At 45.1% G+C, this 24,005-nt stretch overlaps 3 protein-coding genes across 3 annotated transcripts; 1 reads left to right on the top strand and 2 right to left on the bottom strand.

Annotated features, from left to right (window-relative positions):
• Window positions 1–537: 537 nt before the first annotated feature.
• TUBB1 (tubulin beta 1 class VI) lies at window positions 538–8,285 on the top strand. The gene is made up of 4 exons (XM_033094562.1): window positions 538–706; window positions 2,888–2,996; window positions 3,440–3,550; window positions 3,672–8,285. Exons 1-4 carry the CDS (start codon window positions 650–652, stop codon window positions 4,748–4,750), a joined length of 1,356 nt encoding a protein of 451 aa, XP_032950453.1. The 5' UTR covers window positions 538–649; the 3' UTR covers window positions 4,751–8,285.
• Window positions 8,286–8,414: 129 nt separating this feature from the next.
• On the bottom strand, window positions 8,415–12,174 carry ATP5F1E (ATP synthase F1 subunit epsilon). Its single transcript, XM_033094563.1, has 3 exons — window positions 12,017–12,174; window positions 10,043–10,169; window positions 8,415–8,561 (listed from the first exon to the last, which is right to left on the bottom strand). The coding sequence occupies exons 1-2, from the start codon at window positions 12,046–12,048 to the stop codon at window positions 10,046–10,048; spliced, it is 156 nt and encodes a 51-aa protein (XP_032950454.1). The 5' UTR covers window positions 12,049–12,174; the 3' UTR covers window positions 8,415–8,561; window positions 10,043–10,045.
• Window positions 12,175–14,022: 1,848 nt separating this feature from the next.
• Window positions 14,023–22,743, bottom strand: PRELID3B (PRELI domain containing 3B). Its single transcript, XM_033094561.1, has 6 exons — window positions 22,576–22,743; window positions 18,381–18,549; window positions 17,083–17,172; window positions 16,576–16,646; window positions 16,350–16,452; window positions 14,023–14,904 (listed from the first exon to the last, which is right to left on the bottom strand). Exons 1-6 carry the CDS (start codon window positions 22,605–22,607, stop codon window positions 14,785–14,787), a joined length of 585 nt encoding a protein of 194 aa, XP_032950452.1. The 5' UTR covers window positions 22,608–22,743; the 3' UTR covers window positions 14,023–14,784.
• Between the last annotated feature and the right edge of the window lie 1,262 nt (window positions 22,744–24,005).

Raw genomic sequence — 24,005 nt, 5'->3', positions numbered from 1 at the left:
ATAAAAACTGTCTAACCATGTTCCCCCAAAGGCGCCCAGTGCCGCCAGTGGCTTTCCGACTCCTTAGGAAACACGGCTGAAGACAATGGGGGCCATGGAAGGTTCTTGAGCCAGCATGGTTGTGTGACTGCGGAGAAGCCACTTCATGTTTTGGGACATCACGCATGGTCTCATCTGCCAAGTGAGGGGTTCAGACAAAATGGTTTCTAATAATACAACTGCTTTGACAGGGGAGCTCTGGAGGTGGTCCCCATCACCTCAGTGAGCCAGGGGCCTGGCTCAGTATTCACACCGTATGCCTCACCAGCCGGAAGCCCAGAGTCCACCACAGAAGGCCCACACCTGGTACAGGACCTCCAGGCACTGCACAAAGGCAGCCTGTGGTCTTAAACTCTGGGAAATGACTGGGCAATATTCTTTGTTGGGAGAGGGAAAAACACCCCCTTCACCAGGATGACAGGCGGAGAGCGGAGAAGGCTGAGGGCTGGCCTCTGGGCTGGACACTCCCTTGGGTCACATGGGAGGGTAGCTGGGTCAGCTGGTCCCATCACTGGATGACCAGAGTCGTGTTGGGCTCACACCAGTGAAGGGCGGCTCTCCCAGAGTCTGAGGATTCCGTGAAGATCTTAGACTTGGGCGGAGAGCAAGGATGCGTGAAATTGTACACATTCAGATTGGCCAGTGCGGTAACCAGATCGGATACAAGGTAAGGAAAGTTCGATCGCTAGTTCTTGCTGTCGCCCAGGGCATGCGTGTGCTCCGTATTTGATTTATTAAACAATGCCTTTAATTAAAGAGACAGAGGACACGGTAAAGGCTTAAAGGGTTCATTTAATTCATGTGAATTATGTTGAATCTTACACGTGTATAAGACACATCAACCACTTTATCCATTAAGCGATGAACTTTTCATATCTGAAAACAGTAATTTGTCTCAAAACAGTTTTCCAAAGTTTGTTGGGAAATTTTTTACACCATGTCACTAAGATATCTTTCCCTCCTCTCCCATAGTTTGTTATGAAGTTAAAAAAGATCAACTACTGTTCCATTTAATGTAATAGAAGAGGTAAACCTAAAAATTCTGTGTACAGTAGCAGCGAGAATTAAAATACACCCCTTTTCCCCGGGAGTATAAGTGTGTTTTTTTCCTTCCCCCTTCAATTCTTCTACCAAGGACACGATTCAGTTGGCTAACACTAAGAACACCAATGGCAGGGCCCACGGTCTCCAACCGCAATTTTAAGATAACCAATTGTAGAGTGAAACAGCTATCTGATTGTTCTGCTATTTTGAAATTACTTTTACAAGTATGAATTGTATTAAAACTGTTTTTAATTTAAAAAATTATGATAAAACAGCGTACAATTTACCATCGGAACCACGTTAAAGTGTATCATTCAGTGTATCTTGCGAACCTGAAATTCTCTCCCCATTAAACACTAGCTCCCCATTTCCCCTCCCCCAACCCCTGGCAACTATTATCTCCTTTCTGTCTGTACGGATTTATCTGCTCTGGGGACCTCCTATAAGTGGAATCATAGAGTATTTGTCCTTTTCGACTGGCTTATTTCACTTAGCATGTCTTCAAGGTTCATCCATGTTGTAGTGTTAGTACTTTCTTCCTGTTTGAAGGCTGAATAATATTCCAGTGTACGAATATGTCACATTTTATTTATCCACTGATCCGTCAATGGATACTTGGATTGTTTCCAAGTTTTGGTTATTGTGATTAATGCAGCTATACAAAAACTAGTCTTTTAATGCAAGTGCTTCAACCCTGAGGCGAGGAATATTACTGCTTGAAAAGAAGTAGTCATCCTTCCATGTCACAGTGATAAGACGCTCAAAACTCACACACAGAGAAGTGGGAGGCTCGATCCCCCACTGCTCTGCAGTTGGAAGATAATATGGAGAGACGACCGCAAGAGGGAGTGCAGGGTCTAGATAGGGTCTCAGCTCTTACTCCAGAATGGTGTTGTCCAGTGGTTAGCGACCCCGGCCACTACTTGTTATTTGGGGCCATAGGAACTCTAAATCACATTTAATCTGGGTTGCCATAAAACCCTGAATAGTGCTGGCAATGTACTACAAAATAAGTCTTGTTAATAAGACCATGGCCAAAGCAGGGCCAGCATTTACAAGATATGGCTGGGAACATGGCCCTGGGGACCTGGACATAAATATTTTCATTGCACTGTGCTATGTGCTTCTCTAGGGCAACAAAGAAGTCGTCTCAGTAACTGCTTCCATACCAAGAGCTTGGCACGTATCTGTATTAATAAACACTGGATATGGGATTGAAAGTCAGAGAGAACAAGCTATGTATGATTTGAATCGTGAACCCACCTGATCACCAAAAACGCACACTGCTTCCATTGTGCATAGATGTCCCAGTTATGGGCCTTTTGGGAAACTTCATGAACATATGTCTCCAAAGTGAAACGAGATATTATTGTGAAATCAGATAAGTGTTCAGTCTACTTTCATTTCATGGGATCTAGACCGTACCAGCTTGAAGCACTATAAGGAGATATGTTGTCTGATGGGAAATCCTAAAACAGCTTTAATGTATACAATGGCCTGAATTTAACAGGCGCAAAATCCAGTTGAATAGTTTGTGTTGACATTTCATTTAAGGAGTTTAGGTGGCTGTAAAATGTAGTCGTCAATTTGCGTTTTGTAGAGGCAGAGTGAATTATGTCACGGAGAGGGCTTCTATGAAAAGGACCAGAAGGGGTCTTGGGGACGGGACGGTCCGGCAGACCCAGGGAAGCAGGCCCCGGCTCACCTCCTCATTTTCCTGCTCAATCTGCTGGCTTGCTGGAGCCAACATGGCCTTTCCAGGGGTTCACCCTCCAACCCCCGACCTCCCTCCTTCTGTTTTCAGTTCTGGGAGGTGATTGGAGAGGAGCATGGGATCGACTCGGCTGGGAGCTACGGCGGAGACTCTGCCCTGCAGCTGGAGAGAATCAATGTGTACTACAACGAGGCCCACGGTAGGAGGTTGCGCTGTGGTCACCAACCCTGGGGGCGCAGAGAGCGGGGCCCACGAGATGTCACATGGGAGTGCTGAGTGACAAGTCCTCAAGCTCTGCTCAAAGAAGTCACTAAATAGGGGCACATGTCTTAACACATGCAGATAAGGCACCAACCTTCCTTTTTGGTTTTAAAACGAAAACCAGAATTACTTCCAATAGGAACAGAATCTGTCATGGGCAATTCAACAAAACAATGCTAGAAAAAGAATTTGTAAGGTATTTTATCCATTTCTGTGATTGTTACTGGGGTCAAGGAGATGATTCCAAATCTCTACCTACCAAAGACACCTTCTAGAATACTTTTTTTATTTTTTGGCCAGTGTCACAAGGTTCCATTTTGATGAAACATTAACTTTTAGAAAAACAACAGTTTGCTGACTTCTTCCTGTTTTCCAACACAGATAAGAAGTATGTGCCGCGGGCCGTGTTGGTGGACCTGGAGCCTGGCACGATGGATAGCATCCGATCTAGCAAACTGGGAACCCTCTTTCAACCAGACAATTATGTCCATGGTAGGTTTTTCTGGAAGGTTCCACCAGGATGCGATGAGGATGCCTCCTGGTGGTGTCCTCCTCCCGCCACCCCGCTTCCCTCCTGCCTGGGTAAGGTAACCATGACTCCTGTCTGCCACAGGTAACTCTGGGGCCGGCAACAACTGGGCGAAGGGCCATTACACGGAGGGAGCGGAGCTGTTGGAGAGCGTCCTGGACGTGGTGCGGGGCGAGAGCGAGGCCTGCGACTGCCTGCAGGGCTTCCAGGTGGTCCACTCGCTGGGCGGGGGCACGGGCTCGGGCATGGGCACGCTGCTCATGGGCAAGATCCGGGAGGAGTACCCCGACCGCATCCTGAACTCCTTCAGCGTCATGCCGTCGCCCAAGGTGTCGGACACCGTGGTGGAGCCCTACAACGCCGTGCTGTCCATCCACCAGCTCATCGAGAACTCCGACGCCTGCTTCTGCATCGACAACGAGGCCCTGTACGACATCTGCTTCCGCACCCTCAAGCTGACCACGCCCACCTACGGCGACCTCAACCACCTGGTGTCGCTGACCATGAGCGGCATCACCACCTCCCTGCGCTTCCCGGGCCAGCTCAACGCCGACCTGCGCAAGCTGGCCGTGAACATGGTGCCCTTCCCGCGCCTGCACTTCTTCATGCCCGGCTTCGCCCCGCTCACGGCGCAGGGCAGCCAGCAGTACCGCGCCCTGACGGTGGCCGAGCTCACCCAGCAGATGTTCGACGCCCGCAACACCATGGCCGCCTGCGACCCCCGGCGCGGCCGCTACCTGACGGTGGCCTGCATCTTCCGGGGGAAGATGTCCACCAGGGAAGTGGACGACCAGCTGCTTACCGTGCAGACCAGGAACAGCAGCTGCTTTGTGGACTGGATCCCCAACAACGTCAAGGTGGCCGTGTGCGACATCCCGCCGCGCGGCCTCAACATGGCCGCCACCTTCATCGGCAACAACACGGCCATCCAGGAGCTGTTCACCAGGGTGTCGGAGCAGTTCACGGCCATGTTCAAGAGGAGAGCCTTCGTGCACTGGTACACCGGCGAGGGGATGGACATCAACGAGTTTGCCGAAGCCGAGAGCAACATCCATGACTTGGTATCCGAGTACCAGCAATTCCAAGATGCCAGAGCAGTTCTGGAGGAGAATGAAGAGGTCGCGGAGGAGGCAGAAGCGGAAGCAGAAAATAAGGAACTTTAGCCTGGAGAGAGGCCGTGGGAGTGTCAGCTGCAGGGGGTAGTTCCTGACACAAGAGCTCCTGTGCACACGAGTGTTTCCAGCCGCAATGCCAAGCCTGCCCACTGGGCACCACCGTGAACTATCCACACAGCCACTTCGGCATTAGCTTTGACACTGGACTGCGGGCGGGGCGGGGGCTGGGCACGTGGCTGGCAGCATGAGGGTCTTCTGCTGGCACATAACACGCATAGTTTGATCTTCAGCACACACTCTAGGACCTCTTTTCATAGCAAACTGCATTTATCATAAAGCATCCCCGTTGTTTACAAGTGTTTATTGGGTATTTCCTGTAGGCCACAGCAGGTGCCAGGCCTCGGGATGACACATGTGGCTGTGCAGGGAACCACTGCAATTGACACTAACTTGTTAGCTTTTTTTTTTTAAGCAGGGCGCAACTCACAGTGCCCCATGTGGGGAATCAAACTGGCCACCTTTGTGTTATTAGTACCACGCTCTAACCAACTGAGCTAACCGGCCACCCCAACTTGTTAACTCTGTAGCAGCACTGAGAAACACCGCAGACTCATGCCTGGGCACCCAAGGGCTGTGAGGACTCTGCCCAGCACCCTACCTTGTAGTACTTGCCAGCCCCCAGGTACCTAACTGCCAGGTGGGGAGCATCACTGCCCAGGTCAATGAGTCAGCGTCCACGAGTAAACTGTAGACCCGTGCACACTTCAACGTGCTAACTGAAAAGGGTAAAAGGGAAGGAAGTACGGTCCTCTCCACAAAAACACCCAGCCGAAAAATAAAAGCTCCCAAATGACAAGCAAAACTCAGGAACTCCAATCGTGCCTCATCTTCATTTCTGAATACCTGGCTTTTAACCAACATAGTTATATACTTTAAGTTTCTTATTAGCGTTAGACTCTGGGAGTTCATGAATCATCTTTGGTTTTCCTTGTAAAGGCTGTTTCGAAATGCCCTTTTCCCTTCCATTGAGATCGCCTTCTGAGACTGCACTGGAGTCTCGGCTCTTTAAAAGGGCAGCGTATGCTCGGCAACCATTCAAATCTAAAAATTAAGCAGCGATGGCTGCAGTGTCCTTCTCGGTTACGGAGGACATTATCTCATTAAGGAACTTTCACAGTTCAAATTAATTTGCAGAAGTTGCCATAAATGTTTGCATGATGACACAGCTTTAACCATTACACGATTTTAATCTGCTCACATTACAACAGGACCAAATACACAAGAGTGTAATCAAATCATCTATAACTTCTTAATTACAGTTTACCTATTTCTGACATATAGCACTGCCGTCCCTTCCAGTACCGTAAGGGTTTTAATGGCCTTCTACAATTACCAGTGAGCTGTGTACTACTTGATCCATGGATAGCCTGCAAAGGCAAGATGCTTCGACCCTCACTGCAGAACTCTCCCGACCTGCTTTGTCATCTGCAATCAGGCAGCAGGAGGAGGGTGGACAACAGTACCTCATTCTGAGAAACTTCACTCTTTTCACAAATGCCTCATGAGGAAGCAACTAAAATATGTAGCAAGAGAAAATTAAGCCTTGCTGATAGTATTATAGGAAGCCTTCTATTTACAAAGTTAAAAAAAAAGGTTTTAAACACTTTCTACTTGCTCAAGATCACCGAAAACAAAAGCAGATTTAGTAAGAAACTGCAACTATCTATTCCTAGTTTGAAGTTCATAACTGCCTTAGATGCTCAAAAGACCTACAACCTGTGGTTATGTAAGAATTGATACACATGCTTTCTCTAGCACTTTCCTTCTCAAATCTCACAAGGCAATTAAATAGATGCAAGGAAGAATACAAATCTACATTAAAAAACTTCTGCTGTTTCATATTACTATAAAGATTTTTGTTTGTTCAATAGTAATCATTAAAGTACAAAGAAATTCAATTTCAAATGGCTAAATTGCTTTATTTTAGACTAAATAAATTCCTTTTTTTTGGAGTCTAACCACCCAGACTGATTAATTTGAGTAGTTAAAAATATTTCAAAATGCATCTCACCAGCCTACTCTTTTGTATGGTAGAAATAGATTAAAAAACAACAATACTAGAAACCAAAAGAAATCCGTCCTCTGATTTTGAACACTGCTCCTTTAGCGGTATGGTTGCTACGGTGACATTGGTCTCTCCGAGACCGACACAGTAGAATCAGAATTTCAGAGCTTGTCGAATTCTTTCACTTCACACATGAGAACACAGACTGAGCAGGACATTAACGAAATCACACAACTAGGTAGTGAAATACCCACAAGTAGATCCGATCAGGGTCCCCAGGGAATCGGGGCAGTGCTGCCAGCTCCCCAGCAGGGCTGGATGCGAAAAGTTTGTTTTATCAATTATCAGTTCAGGTTGTTTTGTGTTTCTTAGTAACAGAAAAGAGCCTTAAAGAAGCTTTGCTGGCGGCGTCTTTTTTTCAGTTACTTTAATCCTTGCCACACCACAGCCCTGTCTCTGTCTCACCTCTAATGATCACATCTGCCAGCCTCCGTAATCAATGACTTCTCTCTCCTTACTTGGCTGGAAATCAGTGAGCCCGTTGCCTATCAGTTACTTTATTCGTCTGGCACCACAAAGGCCTGTTTAGTCCTGTCTGTATGAAAGGTGCTTCCTAGTACCTTCACCTCGGCAGGAAGCACTGACAACTCAGGTGTCTCGACTTCAAAATAGCAGGACAACAGCCCCGAGGCAAAGGACTCAAGCTCGTAGGCTGTGGGCCAGTGTAGGCTGTGCGCCGGTGCAGAGCTGAGCCGTCACTTCTCCTTGTAAGCCCTGTGCTGAGAATGAAATCAAACCTACATGTCAAGTGTCCCGGAAGTCACCGCCAGAAGCTGACAGCAAGGACCTTTTCTCAGGCTCCTTCCCTGATACATTACTGCTAGCTCCAGCATCACGCTGAAAACTGGCCCTGGTGCACAAACTCAACGGTGTTTCAAAATGCCCTGTTCAAATTTAGTTCTCCATTCTCCAAAAACAGTTAAAATCAAGCAGTTAACTTTGCAGTGGAGTTTTACTCGGCCAAGTTTCAAAGAAAGATGAAAACAAAACACTTCCAACAATTCTTCACCGGTAAATATTTAATGAACGAACGAATCACATTGCAAACACCTAACTTGTAATCACCATGCCCGAGGCTGCAGGCAAGAATCTTAGGTTTTGATTGCAGCTCGGCCATCGACCTGATGACTGAATAGTTTTGCCTCATTTCCTAAGAGAAAGACTCCCAGCCCATGGAGAGTCATTTATAAAACAATGTGAAAAGCCCTTTGTGCTGAAATTCCAACAGTCACAGCTCTTCTCTATAGGTTGTAAGTGCACAATAAAAACTGACTGCTACCATTTCCTACTTTTTCTTCTCATCCAGGGTTTCCGTTATTATTTTCATTTAGGCCATTGGCCAAGCAGTATTACCTAGGTAGTGCCACCTGCACAAGAGGAGGAGGCCGGTAGGTTAAGGACCCATCCATTACTCTGACGTGGCTTCTGCAATTCAAAGATAAGGGACGAGAGAGCCTCAATGACACAGTCTAATTTTATCAATTAATCGCACAAAATCTCGGTTCACATAGTCATAACCCTGCAGCTGTGCACACAGTTCCCATAAAGAAAAGGAAAAAGTCCGACGGAAACCAAAACCCAACAGCATGAGTGAACCATACTTCAATTTATTGACACTGTCAATCTATGAACAAGACAGGTATTTTCTTCCCCATGAAGTGAGATCGTTTTCAATCTGCCATAACGTGTGCCCATACATCTTCACCTCGTAGCATTTCAAGCTTTAGTCAGGGCCTAGGAGGAAAAAAGAAAAAGCAAAAGTTGCTGGTCCTTTGTGTTTTCTTAAAAATCTCACCTGAATGGGGGAAGTAACTTCCTTATACTGAACTGTATAAGCTAACTGTGGCTTCCACTCACACGGCTGGTGATGAACTTTGGTCTCGGCTGTAAAAACAGTGCTGGTTCACGTGCAGAGCCTCAGCCGAGCAGGCACATACTTCCTGTTAAATAAAACCCAAACTCTCCTAGCAATAAACAACCTACTCTGCCTTGAAAAGACACTAAAATCCCCCTGTGCTGTGGGGTGGGGGCCGACTCGCCTGCAGGACACATGGAGAGTCATCAATGCTTTGTTTAAGGGAGCTGGGCACTACTTTCTGACCCCAAGGATATCACAAGGTCAAGGGAGTTACATGCAGTTTGGCTCAACTATGCTGCAGAGAAAGGCTAAGTGATTTTCTGTTAATTCACTGTTAAAAAACAAAACAGCCCAACATAAAACCAGGTCTCATTACTCAGAATTATGAGATTAGACAGAGGGCCCCTAGAAAAAGGGCTAAATTCAAAACACTGCATCTCCAGGCTTGTAATAAAATATTTACTAATTCAAAATGAAAATGAAAAGTGCTTAGGGTAGACAGTTCCAATAAGTAAAATTGCTCATAACCACAAGCTGCCAAAGGATTAATATTTACCACGTTTCCCTGCTACTGCGGGTCTGAAGCTTTTTAAAAAGCAAAACAAGAAAATCAAACCTGAAAAACATCTCTCTGGAAATCTGCCTTGCTTGTCTTTGAAATGACAAAGTCAAGACAGTGGTTTAGAGATCAAATCACTTCAGCAGTTTGGTGTACAAAAGCCTGAACAAAACTGTGTTTTCCTGTATAAGCTGTAACTTTACATTGCCAACACGCCTGGAGAAGGGAAATGAACCAAACCCTCTGCAGGCACAGCACATTGAGCACAACAGGGCTCACTGCAGGGTCTTGCAGGTTATCCGGCTTGACGGGACAGCAGGACCCTTGCAGCACCTGCAGCTCTTCCGTTCAGGCAGCGATTTGTGAGAACGCTCGCAGATGTGGGGGAAATCAAAATACAAAGAGCTGTGATTTTTCATGCTCTGGAACTGTTACGTATTAATAACTCCAATAACAATTACAAAAGTGGGGAGTTTATCCTCCCATTATTTGATTTTGTGCAAATGAAACAGGTTTAATTAAAATAAGAAAGCCTCTCTTCCTAAGCATTGCTAAGTGAGCTGAAAATCAATGTGCCAATTACTTCTGCTTGTCAGGGCCCAAAACATCACTCTTCTATTACGCCACCCGACTTTGTAACCTGTGTGTTTTCAATTATTATCCCACTACCTAACTTCTCCACATACGGACTGACCAAAAAAAAAAAGGATACAACTCAAAACAAAGGAGAATTACTTTGATTTTTTAAAGTACTCTAACAATTTAAGATGCAAGTCTTCTAAATAAATCAGAACTTACAGATTATTCCTTTTTCACTTTCACAATTTTTACGCTGCTGCCGGAAGTCTTTTCGGCATTTGCTTTGAATTCTGTTTTCAGAGCATCTCTCACTGCTTTTGCACAGATCTGGGAGTATCGGATGTAGCTGGGAGAAAATGAGAGAATATAAAGTTAATTATCTATGATCCAGCCAGACTGGTTGTGATACTCTTTTTTTTCCCTCTACTTTTAATTTTGGTTTGATTGTACATTATTATAAAATTGGATTTAAAAATGACTAATACCAAAAGGAAGCTATAGAAACAAACAAACAAAAAAGACTAGAAAGAAATGTACCAAAGTCTTAAGTAGCGTTAGGATGCGTGATCTTTAGTTTTTCTACTCTGTACTGTTTTCCCTCTTTAGTACACATTAATTTAAAAGAAAAGATGCATATTTTAAAAAATCCCACAGCACAGGAAATCGACCAAAATGTTAATGGCATCTGTAACATGAGTGATTTCCTTCCCCCACTTCTCTACTTAAAATTTTTTCTTATATTATTTTTACAAGGTAAAGTATATATAACTAAAAGAGAAAACAACTATTTTGAATCAAAAGTTCTTCCTCCGGTTAATTATTGAAAGGTTTTCCTGAGAACACTGGATTCTGTTTCACAAGTCTGCCATCAAAAATACTTCCCAATCAAGGTTTCCAAATTTAACTGAAAAGTCCTTAGAGAAAATCATCAATTACAGCAAAATATCTAACAGTCTGCTTCCTGTTTAGTAGATGGACTCCCATCAACATATTATCCAAAAGATGTCAGCTCACTTTTAACACTTTTTGAAAACAGGAAGGGAGGGGAGGGTGCTGCTGTCTATTTTGTCATGTTTCAGATTCGGTTTTTATTTTATTTATTTTTTTGGCCAAGAGGTAGGCGTTCCCATGCCTGCTTCCACTCTTACTAATTGGGTGACCTTCAGGCTGTTCAATCTTTTCAGCTAGTTTATTCACCCAGAGAAACAATAGAATAAAATAGAAGGATAATTATACTTGCCCCACCAGTGGGTGGGAGGAGGAGAGAATAAGTGTGAAAAGCATGAATCACCACATTCCTCACATAGTAGGTGCTTAATAAACGGTACGCATCACTGGAACAAGAATCCTCCCAATTCTGCGAAACTTTGCTTGACCTCACAAGTCAGAAAACTCTTGGGTTGCTCAGTAGTCTCACAGGCCTATATCCAAGAATGCCACCGCTAGAAGGTGCTACTTTGTCCAGCTAAATAATAAGGTGTGTCACCTGGAGCAAGGGACTACACTCCACTGGTCGCACAGGTGAAGAAATCAGGTAACCTAGACGGACGCTTTCCCCTTACACTAGACGGAGTATCTTCAAATGGGTTCCATATTTGAACTTCCCAGGAGCCACCACTCACCTGTGCGCAGAGTTCCCTACAGGTTACCAAGGGCTTTCACCCGTTTTACCGATAAGGAAACCTGAGAGCAACAGGAGTTAATTTAAAATAATAATTTTTTAAAAAGTGTGCACCATTACAAAAGGCCCCACTTTGATGTTGGAAAGAAAGCCCAGAGATGCTGACAGTGGTTTCCACCAAGAGAACTCTCCCCAGTCCTTCTGGTTCCCAAGTTTTATGTAACTACGTCCCTTTTACAACAGAAACTGAGTATGACTCAAAAGGACAAACACCCTGCACACAAGGACCTGTGTCTTTGAGAAAGCATCACATTTGCCACAGGCGCTCATGGTGGCGCGCCAGGTGCTCAGTGCACCCACAGGCAGGCACGGGCAGGTGCTCGGGCACACACGACGCGCGTCTGCCCCTCGAAGCTGCGGCCCGGGCCCAGCCTCCGACGTCCGCAGGGTCGCCATCTTACGGCGCACCCGCCCGGCCGGACCCCCGCCGCGCCCCGCGTGACCTCCGACCTCGGGCCGCGCCGGCCTTCCCCGCGCCCTCTCTGCCCACCCCACCCGAAGCCCGGGCCTACCTGAGTCCAGCCTGTCGCCAGTACGCCACCATGATGTCACGAGAGTGGGCTGGTCGAGTCGAATCGCGAGGACGCGTCAATGTCGGCTCAACGCGCGACCCAGCGGCCGGAAGGTCAGGCCTGAGAAGCGGAAGGGGCGGGGCTTCGGACCTGCCAATTCCACCGCCTCTTACCCCGCCCGGTCCTCTCGAACAGCCCCTGCTGCTCTGCCGTGGAATCCCCGGCTCCGGGAGCCAATAGGGGCGCACGGCCCGGGCCGCGGGTGCCAATCCCCAGGCCGGCCGGCCGGCCGCGCCTACCGATTGGCTTGGCGAGAGCCCCGAGTGTGTGTCCCGCGGGCTTCCGTAGTACTCCGGCGGGGCGGACGGGGCAAGTGGGGAGCTGTAGGGAACCCGAGACCGCGTGGTTTCGGGGGCGCGAGACGGGGAGCCACGTCCGAGGCCGGTGTCGTGGCGCACCCCACGCCAGGGTCACGGCCAGACGGCCCTCTGCGGACCAGAGGGCTGCGTCTCGTCGTTGGCATTGAAAACACCTGGGTGTCTCCACCTCTGAATTACAGTGAACAAGTGAATCTGGACAGAGCGTGCAGACTCCCCCCGACATTTACCGGGGTTTACAGCAACCCGTGAAGTGTGCCAAGACCGGAGGCAAATGACTGGGCAAGGAGTGGGAATAAAAATCCGAGGAACGAAGGGTTGGAGGCGTGAGAGATTCCACAGCGACATCGAAAACCCTAGTCTCTGCGCGTCCAATTTGGAGGCGGCTCAACCTTGCAGCGCAGAGCCCGTTTATAGCCTGTGGCAATTAAGTGTATTCTTAGGATGAAAAAAAATTATTTTGCTCTTCACATTTTAAAAAAATTACAGGAAAAACAGTAAAAATAAAGTTTTTTATTAAACGTTAATTCATGATTTCCACTTTTAATATTAAATAGGATAAATGCTCCATAGTCCCAGAGTCTCATTTTTGAATACTTGCCAGTTTAATCCTCTCAAATGCATCTGCTTGCTGTGCATTTCTACTTTAACAGGTAAAAGCCATAAACTACCAGCTATTTTACAACAGGTAAATACACTGGAAAAAAAATTTAGAAGAATTTTATCGTATTAGGTCAGAGTAAAAAAAAAGCCAGGATAAAATTTGTTCAGAAATCTTTTTATCATTGGAGAAGTACACCTTTTTCTGAACAAGTATAATTTACAGAAATTATACAAGGCACCTTTTTATTGAGTATTAGTATCTAGCAATGTTTTGTTTAGCTGAAATATTTCAATTGTAAAAACCATCTCTGGTTACCAAAAATAATCAAAAACCTTATTGAATTTAACTTTCTTTTACAAATGCCCTAAGAAGTGTTATGCTAAACAATATTTTAAGTAGAAAAACACTAACTTTTAAATAGTTTGGTGTACTACTTCTGTACATGTATTACCTGGTTTCTTTTATACCTGACTGAAGTTTATCACATTAAGCATTGTAAAATAAAGAGCTAATCACCTTTTAGCAAAAGCACTATCTGCAACAACGGCAAGTATTAAATATATTATTTATGGTGGATAATTGACTGCTACAAAATATGAAACAAAATGTATCACTGGATGGTTTTTCAGAGTGCAGCTGCCCTTTGGCACCCCAAATGAGCATTTCCCATGAATAAAAGCTGCAGAGCAATTCATGTAGTGGTTAATTTAGGTCAATGCTCTTTTCCTCTCTATTCTTCTTCCTCACCGCCCCCAGCCCCTGCAGTGGCACCATATTATTGAAAACATTAAGTACCTAGGATTTACGCTTCGGAGCAAGACATCATTTGAGTAATTTCAAGTGATGTACAGCTAGCTCCTCATGTAAAAAAGATGTTTTGTGGTCACAATTACTTCAAAAAGTAATTATATTCAAATAACCTGACATATCATGCTTTAGCAATTACAGAACCATGATTTTGACACATGGCAATTTATAAGTTAGGTAAATGTGAAATGCTAAAAGATGTGAACAGCTGTTCTCTGTTTAAGTTTAGAGTGCTGCAAAATTCCGGTAATGACTTTATTTTTTTCAGTTAACATAACCAGCCCACGATACAGCATACTAAGTCACAAAGTACAAATCCAAGGAAGGAAATACTTTTACTTGTTACAAAACTTTGGCAAATCAAGACAGTATTCTTTAATACAATAAAATCATATTTTTTGATTGGCATTATGTACTTAGTGATATTTTTCAGTACAAAAATGTCATTTAAGTACCAAATTAAAAGTGTGGTTGTTAATGGCGGTTTATAGCAGAGAAAGTTATTTTATACAAATCAATGTCTTTTAAAACTATACAATTTCTCCTTTTAAAGGGAGTTCCCTCTTAAAGTTTGCTGCAAAGGGCAATTGTGTACATTTAAGAGGTAGCTCTGCTTTGTTCTGCAGCTGGTCCAAAGCCAGGTAGAGTGCCAAGGCATGAAAAGCTTTAAAAGTCTACCTGAAGGCGCTGTAATATGCTAAAACCAATTTCCAAGTACTTTTCAAAAATCGTTAATTTTTCACATAAACAATGGAACCGTCAAAACCAGACAGTCATTTCAAACACTAACAATTTCAGATGAGCCCTTTTATTTAGAAACCCTGCACCTCTCTGTTTTGAACAAAAGTCACATAGCCTTTCTTCAGTTTACTAAAAAAAAAAAAATTCTACCTAAAATATAGTCGTACTTTTTAAATAACAAATAAATATATTGCCAGCTAATGAGACCCGGGGTCCTGGGTGCTGCATGTCAACATTCATCATTTCTCTACAAATGCTGCCGCTGCCATCGGTGTCCTCATGCTCCCTCTTGCCGAAGCCGTCAGTTCTTCAATCTCAGCATTTAGTTGATGTATTACCCATTCCATTGCTTCTCGGCCCTTAAACAAATCCAAAACGTTTATTGTTACCAAGAGCGTAAAGGCACGTATCAAACAAATGGCACACCAGGAAGTAACCAGGAGCATTACAAACATAACTAAACCTCACCAGGATGATTTTTTGACCTGGCTTTTCCTTCTTAATGTTATTTACCAAGTATCAAATGACTTGAGCAACTGGCTTGATCTATCAACTGATTTTTATTTTGTATGCAAAAGATGTTCTCAAAAGAATCTACAATTAAATGACAATAATGATATTTTACTTATTTCATGATTAGAGTGGTGCCCTTTTTGGGGGTGAGGTCAAATCCTTTTCTTTTTATGTCCATATTTTAAACCAAAATCCTGTAGAAGGCCCTGAAAGATCTGGTCCCTGACTACTTCTTCAACATTCTCTCCTGGGACTCTATGCAGTTCCTCGAGGAAAAGAAAAAGAAGCATCCGTGCTTCCTGTCTCAGGGCCTTTGCACATGCAGCTCTGCTGCCTGGAATGTTTCCTGCACACCCCTCGCAACCAACTCGTGGCTCGTTCAGCACTTAACAGAAACATCACCTACTGACACTCATTAAATACTCATACCCTTCTGTACTTTTCCTTTCCTAACGACATGTTGTGTGATTAATGTCACCTTCCTGTTAGTTCCACAAAGGCAGGGATCACATTTATTTTCTTCCCCGCTGCATCCCCAGTCTAGCCTAACACTCTGCCTGGCACAGAGAAGGCATGTATGAGTATCTTTTGATGGCTAAATGATTATATTAAAGGCATTACAAAGAAGCATGCGAAGCATCTCTTTCTCTAAACTTACTTTGTTTAAATCATGGGTTCTCAATCGGGCTAGGTGGGGGTGGTGATGGAAAAAATTGCCCTCTTTATGTACAAAGCCCATCCGCCCATCCATCCATCCATCCATCCATCCATCCATCCACCCACCCACTCACCCATCCATCCATCCAATCTATCACGTTAAATAACTTCATGGGGTAGAGTGATTAGGAAAACAATGTCTCAAATGGATCTGGGAAGTGGGGGCGGGCAGGAAATGATAATGAAAAAGGTTGAGAACTGGTGCTTTAAACAATGAAACATGGCTACACATCACCGAACACTTCCCATGTGCTGGGCCCTGGGCCATGTACATTCTGTTGTTTACTCTTCCTGCCTAACCCTATAAGATGGGGAGTTAATCTCCGCTTCAGATGGTAAACTGAGGCATAGGAAGGTTAACTTAACTGACCAAGGTTGAAAGGCTGGTAAGAATTAAAACTTGGATGTGAACCCAGGTGTGCTGGAACTCAGAGCCTGTGCAAATAACAGTCTATGTGGAGTCTCACTGCATTATGGCTGAGTCAGCTTAATGAGGACAAACACCATTCAGTACTAAGCTCTTCCAACAAACAACACCCAGGAACAAGAGCAGGGAAGGAACAGCCATACTTACTTTATTAGCATTTGAAGATATCGTATTTGCCATCAGTCCTTCGAGATAACTACTGAGACTGACTCCCTTCACGGTGATTATGGCTTCTTGAGTCAAAACAGTTCTGGAACAAAACAAATTCACACAGCTTCACAATGATCTCACTTTCACTTTTTAAGGAAATATTTGATTGAAAAAACATTAAAATACCCTGTAAAGTAAGTTTGTTAAAACATTTTTTACTCACTTTTCTGGGTCCTGAGGATGTGGTTTGTATACAAGTCTCTCATCCACTGAAACCATATTTGTAAATGAAATCTATAGAATTAATAAAAAAAAATCAAATCATTTTGGAAACCAAGGTTAAAAGCATTTCCAAACTAATTAATAAGCCAAAATCTTGCTAGCTAAATATACAACAAATAAATCACTTTGATGTTACTATGTAAATGAAACTTAAATTTCACTATTCATTGCTTACTTTTTATTAAACAATAAATTTGACAAAAGTATTACAATAGTAATAATATGCACAGCATCTCAAATTCATTTTACTGAATGCTGTCCCCCAGAAATAATAAGCAGGCTCATTAAAGCGGTGAGGCTAAGCTGCCACAGGCGGACAATCCAGCATGTAAGTTTCGATTTCCCACACCACAATGGAGAGCTATATTCCTCTGTAGGTCAACTGCAGAGGAGACAAAAACTTAAGCCAAATAGTTTAAAATAAAAACAAAAGGGAGCCAAAACTTACATTAGTGGATTTAAGTTCCATTGTTTTCTCTACAGGATCAACTACAGAATGTTCTTGCACGTATGTTTTGGTTCTTGCTGCACCAATAAGCTAAATAAAACATCCAGAATTAGTAATCAGAGGAGGAAGGATTTCTTAACAAGTGTATCAATATTTTATCTGAAAGTAAAATGTGTTAATGTCTTGCATCAAAAATGTTTCATAAAACACATGAGGCATCAGACAAAGGTCAGGAAGGAGGCCCATTTGAGAGTGACAGTAATTCACACACCACGGATGACATAGATTCAGACACAGAAAGAAACCCTGCCCAGAGGAAATTGGCAACCAGCCCACTGAGAACGACTGCAATATAAGGCAGGACGCTGAAAGCGCGTGACTGTGGAGCAGTGAACCTGAAATACGGACATCAGAACCTTTGGAAGAAACATGGCATCTAGAAAAAAGGAGAGCGCGAGTATCTGTTGGTGTGTTCCTAGAGCAGTCTAAGGGACAGGGCGTCATGGCTTCATTGTCCTGGCAGAAAAGCAGGCACTTCACTAAAGACAGTACCTCACATGCAGTATTACTCCCCCTGTGCTGACCCCCAGCCAATCCCCTGGTCTTGCTGATTTCTGTGTCCCCACTACCTGAGGCAGCGGTTTGTACAAAGGAAACCATCAGGACATTTGCTGTTGACAAACGTGTACTTTAGTTCTCTTGAGTGGACTTACCTTCTAGAAAGAGAACCTCTTTCACTGAAAACTGGGTCCACTTATCATACCAGAGTTCTCTCAATTATAAACTGGCATTCCAGTTTCTTGCTGATGAAAGCGACTCACTAAAGCCTGCTTGCTTGTATCTGAATGGAATGCGGTTTTTAAATGTATGGGGAGGAGTGCCAGACCTTGGAACCAATATGGCAACAGCAGAGTCTAAGGATTTGCTCCTCACTGAATGTGCACGACCTGCCACTGACCATAGCAACTGTGAGCTAACAGCCACCAACTAACAGACCATGACTCCCAAGTCTTACTATGGGTCTCCAGTTGGTGGCAAAGCAGAAGTAGAATAATTCCGTTTAGATTTGAGAGCATTAGCTGGCTTCCTGCAGAAGGTTTTATCGGGTGCCTTCATGAAGACTGTAATAATATTTCTAATTCATTATACACTCATAACTCAAGTTTATTATAATACAATTTGAACTGATGCAGAAATGACATTCGGAACTGGCTCCCACAACCTATTTGAAATTATAATGTGGTTTAGAAAACTTTTCTCCAGCAGTCACATTTCTACAGGAATAGAGACACACTTACAGATTTAACAATAGAAGGCAGTCCCCACTCTGTGCTGAGAAGTCTATGGCTGTGCAACTTTCCAGAAGGATCTACATGTCTGTCCAATACATCAACTCCAACCACACTTGGGTTCATAGGGTTTGGGTATTTCTGCATTGCAGCTGTTGTAACAGTTTCCCATGGGTGCCTGCCAACATAAACCAAAATCAAACGTTTAAAATATGCATATAAATTAAGCCAGCTTTATAACCCATCAAATTATTGCTGTTTAATTAATTGATCTAGGGACAATTATTTTCTGGAACATTGACTGAGAAATGAGTCTGGGAGCTCTATCTATATTTTAAACACATGTAAGTTTCAGTATTTTTCCAGGACACAGGCTCTATGGTTCCATTAATATCCATGAAGATTAGAGCAGCCTACAGAGTACCACAGTACAGTTTCTTAAAATTTCTATTAAGTTATAAAGAAGTAACAAGTAAAAGAACTTACATGCACTGTAAATTCTTACAGAAACTACAAACGGATCCACAGCGTTACTGAGTAAATATGGAATTAAAAATGTTTTTCTCATATTAAGGTAATGAATAACAGCGGCCCCTCCCATCTTTATCCATTGTTTTTCTCAAAGGAGTGATTCTGATTTGTTTTGAAAAGGTCACTAATAGAATAAAATGTTTTTAAGATGCTCCTAATGTGCTGTTTTTCTACTATTCTTAATATAATAAGCATTTGCTTATCATCTAGGAATTGAAATGGTAACCGTATCATGGAACTTGCAGGATCTTTATCTTCTTGAAAAAGCAACATGCCTGGGAGATTCAAATATGATGCACATTTGTTCACTTCACAACTTATGTGAGTAAGATGCTTATACAATAGACATCTTTTTCAAAAGAGCCCTTATGAACTACACCGAGTGTGAAAGGTAACTTAACTTTTCAGAGAACAAAGTCTGACAGCTACTTCCTGCCAACAGGGAAAATCTCAACACTATTCAGTTCCCAGGACCCTGGACAACTAGTGACGTTATTTTTAATGTTTTCATTTTTGCTATAATATTATATAAAAGAACCTCATTCTGTTTTTAATCTCAGGCAATCAATGCAGGTATATAAGCGGAGCTACTTTATAAATCTAAACAGTCCCCACAAGTAGAAGTGATACAGGCCAAACACTGACTGTTACTAAGGTAGCTATCTAAAATGAAAATCAGATGAACCCTTTCCGTCTCCATCTAGCCACATACCATGGTTAGCTGGCTTCCTTGCACTTATCTCTTTCCCTTATCCCCTCTAAAAAATTAGTAATTGTATGACTTCAGGGCGGTTATGCATTATTTGCAATTTAATCCTCTTTTCTCTGAGCCAACCTGAAAACACCAATGTTGGCTTTCACTAAGACTGCTTTATGAAACATAACTGGCTCAAACATTACAAAGGACGCCTATTACAATCAATTGTCTTCCAACAATTAATTTTAACTGTACCAATGTAATTATGTGACAAGACCTCACGCTGGAAGACATTCAAAGACAGCACCAAAGGGCAGTCTGGAGAACCTGGGGGCAGCTTACTGACATATCCAATTTTTTCGCCTATAAAATGAGGTGGGAGACACTGTTAACTCCACTCAAGTAGCAGCAATGTCTTGACTCTTTTACCAAAATGTAACCACTCCAAAGAATAGTGCCTGGCACATAGTGGGCATTCATATTTGTTGAAGGAATCAATGAATGACTTCAACTGGATGCAAACGATATGCTACGCCTCGAAGCAAGTGTTGGAAAAGCACAGATGGGTAAGACACAGAATAATGACTTAGATGTTGAAAGTAATATCCCTAAGATGGGATGCACAAGGAAATGGTCTAAGACTTGTGAGCGGAGATCGTGACTTCAATTTCAGGTATGCTGAGTTGAACAGCCTGTGGGACACATGAGTAGAGCTAACTGGTAAGACCTGAAAATAAGGATTTGAAGTTCAAGATGCTAGAGCCCAAGGTGCAGACTTGGGTGGCATAAATGTGTAGCTATCGGCTGGGACTTTGATCGAAAAGCCCTGATTATGTGGGGAGAGTCAGGATCAGGGCTTCTTCTCCCAGGATATGTACAGCATTTATTTGAACATGTCTATCTTCTGGGAGGAGGGTCCTAGAGCTTTCATCAAATCTCAAGGAAGTCTGTGACAAAAAGAGAGAGAAAAAGAGAAGAATCACTGATGAAACTCAAGACAAGAAGGCCAACAATAGAATTGCATGGAACACTTACACTAAAGGGGAAGAATAGAGGGAAATGTTAAAGTAAAAAGGGCAGAAAGACTGGGAGTGGGGGTAGAGGACAAGCCAGGGCATAGTGTGTTAGGGGTGACAGTAGAAGAAAGTTCTAGGGAGACACAGGGCCAAGAACTGCTGAAGCATTTAAATCCAGAAAAGGACTGCAAGGAAGAAACCATCCCCCATCCCAAGAGCTGAAATGGAGCAGTGAAGAATGTGACCAGGTTAAAGAACATTAGAAAGACTACAACATTTGGGTCTTTCCCCAGAATGACAATAAACCAGGAAGAAAAGAAATCTCCCCTCTGATTCTAACATTCTATACTTTCCAGGATCCAGTGGACTCGTGGGTGTGTCTGTTTCCCTGAGTCTATAAAAAGTTTTCAACTTCTTTTAAAATTGCCCTCAGAAGCACTGCTTAAAGAAATCAGATAGTTACTAAAACATGCTACAAAGCTATAAAAATTAAAACAGTGTGGCTACAATAGCAAGCTCAGTGGAACAGAGCAGACAGCTCAGAAACGGATTCATACATAAACGACAACAGTGCTTAGGACAAAGACAGCATTTCAAATCAATGAGAAGCCGAATTAGTCAAATAAAGAGCGCTAGTGAGACAGGTTAGTTAGTAGGTTGTTAGGTAGACAGGGAGGTAGGTCCCTGGTGGAGTAAACAACAGACAGCCATTTCCTGAAACTGCAGGCTCTGAAGTAGACTTGAGGTCAGTAAGTTATCTCACAAATTCCTTTTGGCCAGACAAACGGAGCAGATCTGATTAACAGGAGTGCGTTATGTCGTTAATCCCTTCAGGATGGGCAAACGGGACAAACCTGATTAATCCCATTAGAAGGTGCCAGCCCCTTCCCCAAGCAGGCAAGAGAAGTTATAACAGTAAGAACTTTTGCCTTCGTCACTGGGCACCCCCACTTGGGACCCCCTTCCACTGGGGAGTTCTGCCCTTTGCTTTCAGTAAACTATCCTCTTTTTAAAACTTTGCTTCTCCTTGGTCCGTGCTTCCATTCTTCAGTCTCACGAGACACCATCCCGGCACTCGCTCACAAAGAGAAAATGCTCCATCACTAGGATAACTGAATAACTATTTAGGCAAAAATATAGCTGCTACAGATGTGGTTGTTTTGTATATGGAATCATGGAACCAGAAAGGCATTTAATTCCCACCAATGGGTGTAAGGCATTATTTCCGTCACCGACCCTTTCTTGCTAACCCAGTGACATTACTGCACGGGGCCTCAAAAGCATCCTCCACAGGCAGGCCCTGACAAGACCCTGTCTCACGTGCAAAAGGGCTGCCCAAGGTCACACAGCTGGTTGGAGCCAGGACTGAACTCTGGACCCCAGCTCCAGGGCTCTGTCCCTCAGGTGGCCAAGCAGCCGGACAAGTTCCATCCTCTGGGTGCCTGAGCTGATGACACTCACATTCCGAGGTAAGGAACTCCACCCAAACGATGGCGGGGCGACGACACTTGACAAGGCCCACGCCCTCCTCGGGGGATCCTCGAGTCCCTGTCCCACGGGTTTCGAAGGCCGGGTGTGGAAACGAGGGGCCTCATTCACCCCCGAGGGCAGTCAAGAACCTCGTGCTCGGCGACGCTCCCTCCACTCCGGGGGGGGGGGGCAGGCCGCCAAGTGTCCGGCCTCTGGCGTACCGCCTCCCCCCTACCCCCCTCCTCCCCCCCCCAGGCGGAAGGGCTGGAGGTCGGGGCTCTTTGCCCTGGGGCCCATTCCTGGGGCCCAGAGCGCCTCGGGCGCCCCCCGAACCTCGTGGGGCTCGGGCCCAGCTCCCTCCCATCAGGCCCGACGTCTGGAAGCTTCCTGAGGGGCGCCTCGACCTCACCACCACTCCAGCCCAGGCCTACCCTCCCACCCCCGAGTTGCCCCGTAACCCCCGCCAACCCGCCCCACGCCCCAAACTTACTCAAAGACGTGCTCCGAAGTCCAGATCTTCATGGTGCCGGGGGCCTGCGCGATACCCGGGCAGCGCAAAGTGGGAAAGAAGCCACACTGGCCGCGGCCCCCCGCCTCCTGGCCACCCCGCCGGCCGCGCAGCGCGCACGCGCCGTCGGGTGCGACGCGAAGGACGTCCCGACGCACTGCCCACGCCCTATCCCGGCCCGGGTGCTGCCCCGGCCTGTGCGCCGCGCAATGAAACCCCGCCCTTTAGCGCCGGGCACACTGCGCCGGCGCAGTTCCGGGAGCCGCTCTCGGGGACGCCGGCGCCGTCGCTGTGCTGCGCAGGCGCGGCACGCGGCCGACGGCCCGCCCCCTCGCGGGTGTCGCGGGGACCGCTGACCTTTGGGCCGACTTGGGTCGGGCCCAGCGGGTTCCTGGACGGAGTGGCCCAGTGCGCTGCGCCTGTGCATCCCCGCCCGGCCCTTACTCGCCTTGCGCCGTGAGGCCTGCTGACGGGCGCAGTCAGCGGGCTTTCGCGGACAGGGCGTGGGGTGCTTATTGAGCAGTGTGCATGGCACCGCACTGGAAGGTTCTTCCCACCTCCGGTCTCAGCCAGGACTGGGGGGGGGCTCCAAAGTTCATCCAGCCAATCGACCAGCCACCGCCTGTCTCAACCCAGGCTTGGGAATTCCAGCCAACTCTGTGCTTACGCCATCTGCCCTCCCAGAGATTATGACCCTGGGTGGGGATAAGACAAATAGACGAGGAGAAACGAACATCAGACAGTATGATTAGTGCCCTAATGAAGGTGTAGTTAGGGAGCATGAGTGCTCGATGGAATAGATGGGAAAGCTTCATAGCCCTGGGTTTATAAAATGGGCCTTAATTCAGATGTCACCCCCCAGGCCTGCCTTCATCACCCTTCTTCAGAAGATCCTCCAACACTTAGTTCCTCCAGCACAATATCCTGTTGCATTTTTCTTAGCACCACTCAGAGCGCATCTCTGTTTAACTTCGTTTGAATGTAAGCCCTTAAACTCTCCTGCATAACAATGATTCTCAGTACTTCGCCTATCGTAAAGGCTCAATGATTATTTATTGAAAAATGAACTAACAATTACTTGTGGAATGAGTTACTGAAATCATCTAGTTTACCAGTTTAGCTTCCACTAGACTGTAAGCCCCTGAGGGTGAGGTTCTTGCCAGACTTGTTCAATGATCCTCCCGTACCTATGTAACAATTATTTGTTGCATAAATGAATGAATGACTAAGAAGTGAGGGGGCAGGAGGGAATGCCAAGTGGTTTCCTCTACAGATGAGCCTTGTTTAGTGGACAAAATGCCTGGCCCAGCTTTCAGGATAAGCCTCCCTCCTCTGCTCCCCGCACAATCCACAACCTTGTACCCCTAAAAGAAAATTTTTGACATTTTGAATGATGACTGTGGAGGAAAATC

This window comes from Rhinolophus ferrumequinum, chromosome 23 (assembly GCF_004115265.2).
Source record: "Rhinolophus ferrumequinum isolate MPI-CBG mRhiFer1 chromosome 23, mRhiFer1_v1.p, whole genome shotgun sequence".
Classification (NCBI taxonomy): domain Eukaryota; kingdom Metazoa; phylum Chordata; class Mammalia; order Chiroptera; family Rhinolophidae; genus Rhinolophus; species Rhinolophus ferrumequinum.
The sequence above is the reverse complement of the archived record's forward strand: the minus strand, read 5'-3'. Positions and strand labels throughout refer to the sequence as shown.

Excerpts from the sequence above, each read along its gene's own strand:
- TUBB1 (XM_033094562.1), top strand. The coding sequence starts at position 650 with ATGCGTGAAATTGTACACATTCAGATTGGCCAGTGCGGTAACCAGATC. Across the intron at positions 707-2,887 it reads GTAACCAGATCGGATACAAG|TTCTGGGAGGTGATTGGAGA; the intron begins GTAAGGAAAGTT and ends TTCTGTTTTCAG. Across the intron at positions 2,997-3,439 it reads GTACTACAACGAGGCCCACG|ATAAGAAGTATGTGCCGCGG; the intron begins GTAGGAGGTTGC and ends TTTCCAACACAG.
- ATP5F1E (XM_033094563.1), bottom strand. The coding sequence starts at position 12,048 with ATGGTGGCGTACTGGCGACAGGCTGGACTCAG. Across the intron at positions 10,170-12,016 it reads TGGCGACAGGCTGGACTCAG|CTACATCCGATACTCCCAGA; the intron begins GTAGGCCCGGGC and ends ATTTTCTCCCAG.
- PRELID3B (XM_033094561.1), bottom strand. The coding sequence starts at position 22,607 with ATGAAGATCTGGACTTCGGAGCACGTCTTTGA. Across the intron at positions 16,647-17,082 it reads TGGAACTTAAATCCACTAAT|ATTTCATTTACAAATATGGT; the intron begins GTAAGTTTTGGC and ends TTAATTCTATAG. Across the intron at positions 16,453-16,575 it reads CATCCTCAGGACCCAGAAAA|AACTGTTTTGACTCAAGAAG; the intron begins GTGAGTAAAAAA and ends GTTTTGTTCCAG.